The 11,882-nt window shown below is 33.2% G+C and overlaps 1 protein-coding gene across 2 annotated transcripts; it reads right to left on the bottom strand.

The window, feature by feature from the left end:
• Window positions 1-911: 911 nt before the first annotated feature.
• On the bottom strand, window positions 912-4,960 carry LOC146941897 (uncharacterized). Of its 2 annotated transcripts, none has more exons than XM_085755756.1 (2): window positions 4,815-4,960; window positions 912-3,823 (listed from the first exon to the last, which is right to left on the bottom strand). In XM_085755756.1, the coding sequence occupies exon 2, from the start codon at window positions 3,684-3,686 to the stop codon at window positions 1,191-1,193; it is 2,496 nt and encodes an 831-aa protein (XP_085611882.1). In that variant the 5' UTR covers window positions 3,687-3,823; window positions 4,815-4,960; the 3' UTR covers window positions 912-1,190. The 2 variants fall into 2 exon arrangements, with proteins under 2 accessions (XP_085611882.1, XP_085611881.1); XM_085755755.1 differs by having other exon boundaries at window positions 912-3,803.
• Between the last annotated feature and the right edge of the window lie 6,922 nt (window positions 4,961-11,882).

Raw genomic sequence — 11,882 nt, 5'->3', positions numbered from 1 at the left:
AATACTAATTTGTTTGTGAGTATTAGACAAAATCTATATATATAAAACTAAAATACACCAATAGCACTTGGATGAGAGGTTAAAGTCTCTTTCAGCTTAATTAGAGGTACCCAGTTTTAATTCAGCCTTAGAAATGAACAATATTGATTCTCTTAAGAAAGTTTTTTCGCATATTCTAACGAGCCTATTATGGTCCGACCCTAATTGGATGGATTAGTATTCACATTTACGTGCAGGGGATACCTGATTTACATGAGAAAAATATAATACTCAAATGAATGGTTTTCTTATGTACTTTTAAGAGAGTTAAGTTTGGCATGTTTGGATTGACACTGAATGAACAAAATTACAGGTTCATATGATTAACCAAAGTCACCATCAAATATACAAACTAGATCCTCTGCAACTAATTTATGGTTACCCTACAGTTTTGCTTGCTTACTTAAATTATCAAAGAACTCCTTCAATAAGAGTTTATCTAAAAGATTTTGAAAATATTAAAAAAAAGATAACTCAATTACAAATTTTTAAGTTATAGAGAGTTGCTTGAAAAAAAAAAATTGAACCAAAGTAACTAAGAATAACTTTAAAATAAATAAATCACAACTTTAAATCATTATCTTATTTCTCAAGGTATGTCCATTTTTATTCTGTACCCCTTTCTTTACTATGATGAAAATAGCCCACGTAAAAACAACTTGATAGTGGACTAGGAGTCCTGAGAGGGTTACCCAAGAACCTTCAGTTTTCATAGAATATACTTTACCTCAAACGAGTTTTTGTTTTGAAAAGAACACAACTGAATTTATTATTAGTAGTATATGTAATATTAAAAGTTAAGTCATGTCCTCCTGAATAATCAGAGAAACAAAAAAATTGAGCTAGAGCAGGCATATAGAAGGATATTCATATGCATAAAATAATGCTGAATTTTATTGACTTGAAGAAGCTAGTAACTAGAGTACATTGGCAATTTCAAAAAGCCCTGCAAATGTAACCACTAAAACCAAAATTGTAGGACCGCCAACATACAGCAAAAACATCAAAAGCTGCTCGAACTTGGTTCGAATTGGTGATTATAAATAAGCTATGATTTTGTAGACTATTTGAATTAACTAGGCTAACTCTACGGCTATATGGAACACAAAATCTCTTCAATCCAATTCAGTTATTCACAATCACCAGCTACTTCACTGCTCCCTTTTTTCCTTCAAGCGTTGCCGCTTATATACGACCAAATTTCCAGGCCATGCCTTCCCTTCCTGTGCTCCAGCCACCTTCTTTCTCTGAACATCTTCAGCAGAATCTTCTTGTGTTGGAGCATCAGTGATCACCTGAAGAAGTTCCATAGGTGTTGAAGCAGGATCCAGCTCCAAGCAACCTTTAGGAGCATTGTCACCTTCTTGTCCAGTAAGCAAGTATGAAGGTACCTGGTGTGAAAAACGAAACATCTCTGCTCTTGGAATGTTCCTGATTTTTCTTGGATCAGCATTCTTGCGGAATACTGTCTTGAAACCTGCAACCTTGACAAGTGGAGCAACATTCACACCATGTTCTTCACTGTAGTCTTCAAGCACTTCCACCATGTCGTATTGATGTATGATATCATCGTTAGTAGTTACATCCCAATCGAGGGACCAGTTCCGAAATAGAGCCCAAACATCCCCTTTCTTTGGATATATATGGATAAGTCCTCTTGAGCCTTTTGTCCACTTGACCCTGTGAGAGAAAGAATTGAGAGTGTTACTTGTATCACGCTTGCCTAATCGGAGATCCCCGGTGGTCTTTAGAAAGCCGTTACTGACCCACTCTATCGGTGCCAATTCATCATTGGTTTTAGAGCTAAGCCAGCTTATCTTCATCTGGAAAGGATCCTTTGAGATCACAGAGTGGATAAAGACATAGTAGCGCGGCATGCCATCGTCATCATCGTAAACTGCCCACACCTGGTTTTCACCAAAAGAATCCTCAATTCGATCCCCATCAAAATCATGGAAATCTGGGTCTGGAACATTCATGGAGACGGAAGCCTCTGAATCAGCAGAGATAGATTTGTTCTTGTTCTCAGACTTGACAATTTCTTTTAAACCAGGCTTCACACCATTAACAGCCTTTTCTTTTTCCTTCACTCTAGCTTCTGCAACAGTGTTCTTTGATATTGAAGATGGATACCGTTCATCAAGCCTTTTACGGATCTCCTTCCACTCATCAAGCTTCCTACGGCTCTCTTTCCACTCATCAAGCTTCTTACGAATCAACTTCTGAGCCTTTTCTGCCAAGATATTCTTCATTTGCTGCTGAGACATATAACTAATACCATTCCGTCTGGAATTTCCGGCAGCACTAACCTTTCCTGCATCAAAACTAATCTTCAGAGACCCAAACCCATTGGTGGAGTTCATTCCTTTTTTTGATGCCATTTCAGTTTCCACGTCTCTTCTAGCACCATCAACTTTATGTTCACCAGTGCACCTTTTTTTCCCAGAAGACTGAAAACCTGAACCAGCAACAGTTCTCTCAACAGCATGAGTTTTCCCAAAATGTATCTCCTCCCTCATGACAGGTGCCGAGTCTTCATGCTTTCTTTTCAAATTCGCAGATGGCCTCATAAAAAGACCAGGAACTCCACCAGCAGTAGAAACCGATGTTGGTTCACTGGAAAGGCCACCAGGCATAGAAAAAGCACCTGACCCGAGGGATGAGTTGACAGCAGACATTGGTGTCCTACTTGGAACATGACAATTTCTATCCAATCCGGTTGAGTTGAAGCTTTGTTGCTTCATTTGAGAAGGTCTTGAAGTGGATGAAGCATTTTTGCGTACAGATGGGGCTGGTATCTCGGAAGCATAAAATGGTTTCTTGCAGCGGCCACAAACAAGATTGCAGTTTCTGTAAGTAGCAAGGTATTCATACTTTGTGCTGCACAAACTGCACACAGTCCAAAAAGTATCTGATTTAGGAGGGGCTCTTGGAGAAGAATTGGTATGAGCAGCACTCATATGATCTCTGTTCTTCTGGATAGCAGCATTAAACAGGCCATTATGACTAGCAGGTGCAGGAGGTCTTGGAGTGGGACTGGTGTGAGCAGCACTCATACGATCTCTGTCGTTCCGGTTAACAGCATTAAACAAACCGTTCTGAGCACCAGGTACAGAAGGTCTCTCACCAAGGTTAACAGTATTAAACAAACTATTCTGACTAGCGGGTATAGGATTAGGAGGTATCCCGACAGGAATCCCTCTAATTGCCAAGCGGTACTTTTGGTCATAGGTGGCTCTCTTATCTTTATCGGATAATATAGTCCAAGCCTCTGCGACAAGACTAAATGCACCATCCGCACCCACTGATTTGTTTTTATCAGGGTGCAGTTTAAAAGCCATCCTCTTATAACATTTCCGAATCGTTTCATCATCGTCCAAAGGTTGTGCACCAAGGATCTTGTACCAATCCACTTCTGCGCCAACTCTTTCTTCAGCAGCGAGATACACATCAATGGTTTCCAGCAACTGGCGGAGGTCATCATTATTGGGATCCAAGTTTCGAGCCCTCCTTGCAAGTAGTCTTGCAACACCAAAGTCCTTCTGTAAAATCATCTTCTCTGCCATCTCTTTAACATTTAAGGCATTATCTTTTTTAAATCCCATGTGTGGATGGTTTGTTTTCTCTGGATCGCTGCTAATTACCATTTCCTTCCTTAGAAGCAATGAAGCATAACACCGAACAATATCAATGAGTGAGGACTTGTGAATACTCACCCCAAGAATCTGACAACTCTGTGTGCGCAATGAAGATGCTTCCCTTAACTACAAAAGCCAAAGAAACCCTATAAACAATAAAAAATGGAAAAACTACGTTGACAACAAAGGAAACAAAAAACAAAATTAAAACCGTATAACAAAGTCTTAACAAAAAAAGAGAAACAATGGTTAACAGCTAACGGAATTATGTGTGGTGCTTATTCCAATCCATTAATTCTCAATGTTTTGCTTAAATAATCAAGTAAATACGAATTCAATGCACACATTCAAACACCGAATTTCCAAAATAAACCATAAGGATATCACGAAGTTAGTTTTCGATTTCAACACAATCTCACATTCTCAATGCCTTACCACCATCCCCACCGCAATCCACGGAACAATCAAACCCTTGCTGATTATAATTGCAAAATAAAACAGGAACCATGACATAATCTCAAAACATACACCATCAAACATCAGTTTCAATCACTTACTTCAAAATTAGCGCAACAAAACAAACATGCTTCAATGATGATTCTCCTTATAAATTACAACTAAATTCTTGCTCGCGCAACTCTTTAATCAAACAAATTTTACAAACATCCATAAGGAACAACACATTAGATACAAAAAATAAACAAAAATTCAATCTGTAAGACTTGAAAAAACACAAATTATCGTTCATGCAGCCCTTGAAATTAATAAACCTTAAACAACAATCACAAAGAACAATAAAAAACACAATAACCAAAAACCAATTTTTTAAAAGATTTTAACCATATTTTTAAGGTTTCGGATTGTACACAGTAATGTGGTTGCAAAACAACGCCGCTTCGTTTAGGTTGACGCAAACCACGTTGGTGTTCGGTTACAACACAAAAAAAAAACAAAAACAAAAATCATCAAAAACAAAATAAAACAAAAACCCCTTCATTTTTTTTTCATATTTTCAAACAGAATCAATCAATAAACTAATACAACTACAGATTATAAGAACTGAAAATAAAAATATAAACGAACATTGATTGAAATAAAAAAGTATAGAAAATGATGAAAATAAGATAAAGGACGCACCTTTAACACAGAGGAATGAAGAAAAATGAGAGAAATTGAAGAGATTGAAGATTTTTGTGTGTTTGTGAATGAAGAATGATTCAGAAACAGGTTTGAGAATTTGGGCTCCGATCAGAGAGTTTCAAAGCTTACTCTGTGCGGTGCATGTTTATGCCAATATGTTGAGAGGTTTTTATACTGTTTTTCATTCACTTTCTTTATGTTTTTTTTTTTTTTTTATAATTAAAATGGCTATATTTTTTCATTTATTTCATTTGACCTAATTATAATATTTAACGTGTTAATGTAAAAATATATATCTACTATTTTACTAGATGTATAAAAAAAATTAGATTCAATGAATTAAATTGGCTTCTAGTAAAAACCTTTAATGTGTTCTTATCAACAAAAAAAATCTTTAAAAAGGTGTGTAATTATTATTAAAATTTAATATTATTTTACAATATTATACAGTTATTACTTGACCACGAATTTGTTTTTTTGTAAGGATTTCTTGACCATATTAAATACGAATTTTATTAAAGTTTTATATACGTTAATGGAATATGTTAAAACCAAAAGATTTTCTATTACTATGTACGCATAACTCACTATATCTATCAATAAGCCTTGTTTTTAAAACGATGGGTTGCATTGCTTCATTGGGTTGCATCACTTCAATGAAGTTAATAAAGCAATTTAGTAAAAGCAATTGTTCTGTGGGATATTTTTGTGTTATATTTTTCTCTTTTTGTGAAAAGGTGCTATAGAGAACGTATCAGAAAAGAGAGATTCAAAGAGAATGGAAAGTAATTAAAAAGAGAAGCAAAAAATTATTGTGAGACAATAGTTTACCGTATAAGAAATATAAAAAATGGAAAAATGAAATCGGGATTTTATCTTTAAATTTAAATAATAACATGATTATTTTCTTTTTAAATAATGGAGTAATTATGGTAAAAATTATATATCCTTTTGACTAAATAGTAAAATTTTATATGGAAGGCAAGTTTCATTAGAATCGACTTTTTTTTTGGTGGCCGAGATTCGAACCCCGGACCTTTCATATATTATGCATTGTCCTTACTAATTGAGTTAAGCTCACGGGAACCATTAGAATCACATTTAAAGATATTCACTCCATTTTAAAATGAATGTTGTTTAAGGTTTTTACACACATATTAAGAAATACAAAGATTAAAAGAAAGAGAAAAAAAATAATACTTTGGAAGTAGTGTGCATAATATTAATTGGATGGTACAATCGAAAAGAAAAAGTTATTCTTGCATTGGAAAATGAAAATGACATTCATTTTAAAACAATTTTTTTTTTGTTAAAGTGACATTTATTTTGAAACAGTGGAGTATGATAATTTGTCCGAGAGGTGAGCTTAGTGATAAGAGTTTGCAACTCAAAGGACATTGTTGGATAGCATTATAAAATGATAACTAGTGTCATCGTTGTTAATAGCTAATGAAAAGACGAGCACATTTGTGTCAGTTTATATGTCATTTTAATTGCAATACGTTGTATTTGTATTATATAGTGTCAGTTTATCCGTCATTTTTTATAGTGTCCAATATATTTTTTTAAAGAAGTCAATCTCACCCACCAAATTTGGCATTGAGAGAGTTGAAAATTGAGACCTTCAGATGAGCACATTTCAAAGTCCAAAACCAACACCATTGGGGCAACCCAAGAGGGTTTATAGTGTCCAATATCGTTCCTATGTTATGAATTATTCATATTTTAATGAAATTTAACTAATTTTTAATTGATATTTTAAATAATTTTATAAAAATGATAAAATAGTTTAAATTAAGGGTAAAAATGAAAGAAAAAAACAAAGCAAAAATGGTGTATCTCCTTTATATATTGTTATTGTGTTATTGAAAGAATAAAATAGAATATATTATGTATGGTGTATCTCCTTTATATATTGTTATTGTGTTATTGAAAGAATAAAATAGAATATATTATGTTCTAGTGATATTAGCTCAGATGGTAAGAACATTGCATAATATATGATATATGCAGGGTTAAGTGTAACACCCATACTGCTTTCAGGATTGCCGACTGACCCTACAAACCAACACGAGTCTTTTCAGCGTGTTTTGTCCTCACTTGCACGCTTACCGGGAAACTTCCCGGTAGGTCACCCATCCGAAAATTGCTCCAAGTCTTGTCCTCACTCGCACGCTTACCGGGAAACTTCCCGATAGGTTACCAATCCCAAAATTGCTCCAAGTTAAGCACGCTTAACTGTGGAGTTCTTATGGAATGAGCTACCGAAAAGAAGATGCATCTTGTTGATATAGGTAGTACCCAACAATTCTTATAAGCCTTCCTTCAACCATGTAGTCCCATACCTGCACGACTTCAGGATCCCTCTCATTTCGATGTGATTCAATTTTGCCTAGAAGCATGCAAGGAGTCGGACCACTCCCCGCCCTCATCAGCCTCGGGCGTTACATGCCCTCCAAGCGGAGGCGTCACATGCCCACTAACTTCTGCTTGGTTCGTCCTCGAACCACATCGTACTGGGAGAGGTCTGCTCTGATACCATTTGTAACATCCTAGACTGCTTTCTGGATTGTCGACTGACCCCACAAACCAACATGAGTCTTTTCAGCGTGCTTTGTCCTCACTCGCATGCTTACTGGGAAGCTTATGACTATATTTTGACATATTCTATATTATTGCTATTCTTTAATACTTATGGAAGCTTATGACTATTTTCTCTTATATCCTCGGTAATAATAAAATATAAGTCTTGTGTAATTCCGCTGCGTGTAATCTAATCTTTTCTCAAATGTGTGTAAGTATAATTGTAGCATTTGAGTTTTAAGTGAGTTACTAAAATTGTGAATATAGTCTCGTATCCTATTTTATAATAATAGAGACTCGTCTCACTCATATGATGATAAACCTTTTATATAATCATCATACTATGTCATATTAGGGTTACTATATTTATTAAATTCTTTGAAATTTTAATTGTGAAAAGGAGATCTTGTGTTATAAAATTCTTAAATAAAAATTTACATTCTATTTAATTCTAAATGCAGAATATGTGGTTAACTACGAAACCCAATTCTTGATAATATCTGCCATTGATAAAATATGTATTTATGGGGTTTCATATTATCCTTGAGTTACCACTTGTGTTAATAATTCTGCTATACTCATGTGCAAAATATGTGGTTGAGTTCATGAAAGTCTATTATTTAAAATTATATAACCACTTAGGTTGATAATCTTGCACTCAAGTATCCCACTGTTGAATTGAATAATACATTATTAAAATATTTTTATATATCAGTGATCACTAATGAGAATCTCACTTACTCTTTTTTTATATATATGTGGGATCAGTGGGAGTGTGTACACAACATTATATACTATGAGCTCAAATAAGATAAATGTGTACACAATATTATACACATACAATTTAAAATTCTCATCATTGCCATATACTCTTGTTCACACTATAAAATATGGCATAGCTTAAGAGACTTTAAACTTTAGTCTCATTCTATTATATTGAGATATATATTAAAATTCTTTTTATCTCAATAAGCATCATAATTGGATGTTTAAGTCAATTTTGTTGGAATATGCACAATAACCTCTTAGCATGCAAATATATATTGTGCTTCTCTTTTACCAACATTCCACATTTTATGAGGTAACAAAATAATAAGTACAATGTATAATATCAATACTCCTATCGAGTATGATATTGTGTTCTTGAAGTACTTATAAACTGAGATAATCATAAATGTTCATTCATTATAGACATTCTAGTGGCCACATTAATCCACATTTTATTTTCTTTAAACTGAGTGTCTATGTTGATCCATTTTGGAGATTCTTGAATTTCCTATTCCTTATGGATTTTCATAGTCACATTTTTTTGCTAAAACTTGGATTAATTGAATGTCGTAGAACATTTATTGCTTTTGATTGAATGTAATTACACTCTCTTAATAGGATATCTCTATAAGTAAATTACTATTCTTCTACCTACGTGGATATATGACTTTTATAATTGAAAACTCATTGGCAGAACCACTAACCGCAGACTTAACTCATGATGATTTGATTAAGTCTATGATATTTTAGGTTAGTGGAAGTTAGTTATAGCATTTTTTTTTTTAAAATGCTTGGGCCATTCTTTAATGACACATTCTTTTAATTCAAAGTGTCACTATAAATACATCATTTGTTAGAAAAGTAAGTCTTTGACCTGTATGATTTGTTTTTCCTATCGGATTCAATTTATGTAGTATTAAAGTTTACTTCTCTTTCGAATTAGTGCTTTGACCATACATATATTTTAAAATTTAAATTTTATATTCTTTTAGTAATTGAGTATTGTCATCCAAGTGGGAGATTGTTGGATTAATTATTTAATTAATCAATTATGGATTGACAATAATCAATTATTATAAGTTAATGTTATAATATAAATTATGGTCTATTGTGTTAAGCACTAATTAGTTGATGAATATATGTGATTGAGCTATTCTTTCTAAATGGATCGTGATGGGTTGGACCATTTAGCTAAGCCCAATGAGAGGTCCCTGCCCTCAGCCGTTTAGCTATTTAAACGTCATCCCATCAGACGGTTAAACATTCTGAACATTCTGGTGCTAAACGGAATGAGGGTAGTCATCCCTCTCATCCTTCTGACAACCATGAATCCTAAATCTTAAAGGTACACAATCTGTTATTCCTTCTTTCTTGTCTTGATATGCTATATTTTGTATCTAATGATGCATGGCTAAATACTAAAACTTTTATCAATAAGATCCAATAAGAAATGGTCATCATTGTAACTAACACAGAAATGATCAATATTGTAATCAATAAAATTAACAAAAGATTTCAAAGGAATATCGTTATCAACCTTCTACGTTATTATTTTCTTTAGTTTATACTTAGGCAAAAAAATAAAGTTTATAATGTTATTTCTAGAGAATGATTATAATGTTCGTTATTAGAACACTGTTATTTTATACGACAAGTATGTGCAAAAAACTTGAAGAAGAGCTCTAACAAAAATAAGAAGAAAAAAAGTTATATTGTGGTTTTATTTGTAAATATATAATCCAATATGCTAATGTGATATAGACTGAATTGGAGGAAAAAGAGAGTACTACTATTGAGGTCATTCTCAAATCAAGAGAGAGTACTACTATTGAGGTCATTCTCAAATCAAGCCCTCTTATACTAAAAAAAAAAAAAATTAATTAAAGAAGCAAAAAATGGTGATCCTAAAAAAATTAAAATTAATTGAAGTAGCAAAAAGGAGATCCTAAAAAAAATTCAATTAACTCAAGAAGCAAATAAAAAAGGAGATCCTAAAAAAAACTCAATTAACTAAAGAAGCAAAAAAACTCAATTAACTAAAGAAGCAAAATAGAGATTTGTTCTGGGTGTTGAACCATTGACCTGAGACATGCCAAAACACACGTGAACCACTACGCTATATCTACAAAGCTTAAAACAACGACGCATTTTTAGAATATATTCGATTTCTTCGTTCAGTATATTTAAAAAAAAAAAAAAAAATTGGGCCCCAAAATTTTGGAGGCCCAGCTCAGTAGAGCTGTTTGCACTCCCTCATGGCCGGCCCTGATGACCAACACCATGAAATATCTCTTGGTCAAATTTCTTGATGAAACGGTTGTTGACACGTAGATGAGGGTGTCTGAAATCAACAAAAATCATTACTTCGTCACATCATCACACACAAAATTTGTTCCAGAAACTCAAACAAACCAAGAGACAACCACGACTAATCCTCCCCACAGATGCCTTATGCTACAGAAGGATCTAGACTTAATTAAACATTTTTTTTCGTTAATGAGAACGAGGATTTAGAGGCTCCTTTTACTCTCTACTTGACGAAAAATCAGAAGAATAAATTGCATCAGAATACTCGAATCATTGATTATAACATTCGCTCTAAAGGTGAACTCAAAGGTGGTTGATCAACATCGTTTTCCCTTTAGAGTTGTTTCTTATTTTTGTTCATGCTTTTGCGCTTGTTTTTTTTTTTGTTGCCTTTTTTGAGGGTTCTCCTTTTTGTACATATTTTATGAGTAGAAATGATATTTATACAATCATTTTATGATAACTTTTGAACAACTTTCTCTCACACTCACAATATGCGAGAAGTTATCATGCACAGGAGTAAAATGATAAATTTATTTGGGTCTCATCAAATTTATACATGACGTACATTATTTGGTGAGATCTGTATGAATTTTAACCAATAAAAAGTATGTTGAGAAGTATGTGTCCGAGAGTGTGTTCATAGCACATCTCACAACACACACACATACACTAAGTTTAATAGCAACTTTGGTCCCTCAATTTTCACCATTATGCGGATTTGATCTCCTATGTTAAAATCTAATTTTTTTGGCCCCTCCATCATATTTTTGAACTAAAAGTTGATGATGTAATATGGTTTAAATGATGTGGTATATGATTCGATGATGAGAAAAGACCAACATCGATGAATTTGTAAGAAAGATCTCTTAAAAACTTTATTTAAAACATGTCATATCACCATATTTTAGACTAAATAGTTAATAATGGGACCAATTATACAAAATGATGAAAATAAGGAAACAAAATCTGCAATCAAGCCTTCCTTAAAAAAAAAAAAAAAAAAACTGCAATCAAACCTATATATACTAATACATTATTTTAGGAATTATATACTAATACATGATAACTATTACTACGAGAGTTTCACAAATATAATTCATGCTTAAATTGGTGGCTTCCTTTTTATATATAGAGGCACCAATACAAAAAATGAAGGAATCTAAATAATGCAAAATCACATAAGATTAAGATCAACCGCACACATGATTTTTTATAAAAAAAAATAAAAACCACAAGTATTTTAGACTTCCCATCTTCACAATTTTTTTTATGACATTAGATATATGTATTGTCCTCTCACTCAGAGGCAGAGTTGGAAGTTCAATTACTAAGCAATGTTTGCATGAAATTAGTTGCTAGGAAATGTATGATACCCGGGTCTGATTTGTGGTAGAACGTGTTGCT

This window comes from Medicago sativa, chromosome 3, assembly GCF_051527215.1.
Source record: "Medicago sativa cultivar Bolivia chromosome 3, Bolivia_mono, whole genome shotgun sequence".
NCBI classification, from domain to species: Eukaryota; Viridiplantae; Streptophyta; class Magnoliopsida; order Fabales; family Fabaceae; genus Medicago; species Medicago sativa.
The sequence above is the reverse complement of the archived record's forward strand: the minus strand, read 5'-3'. Positions and strand labels throughout refer to the sequence as shown.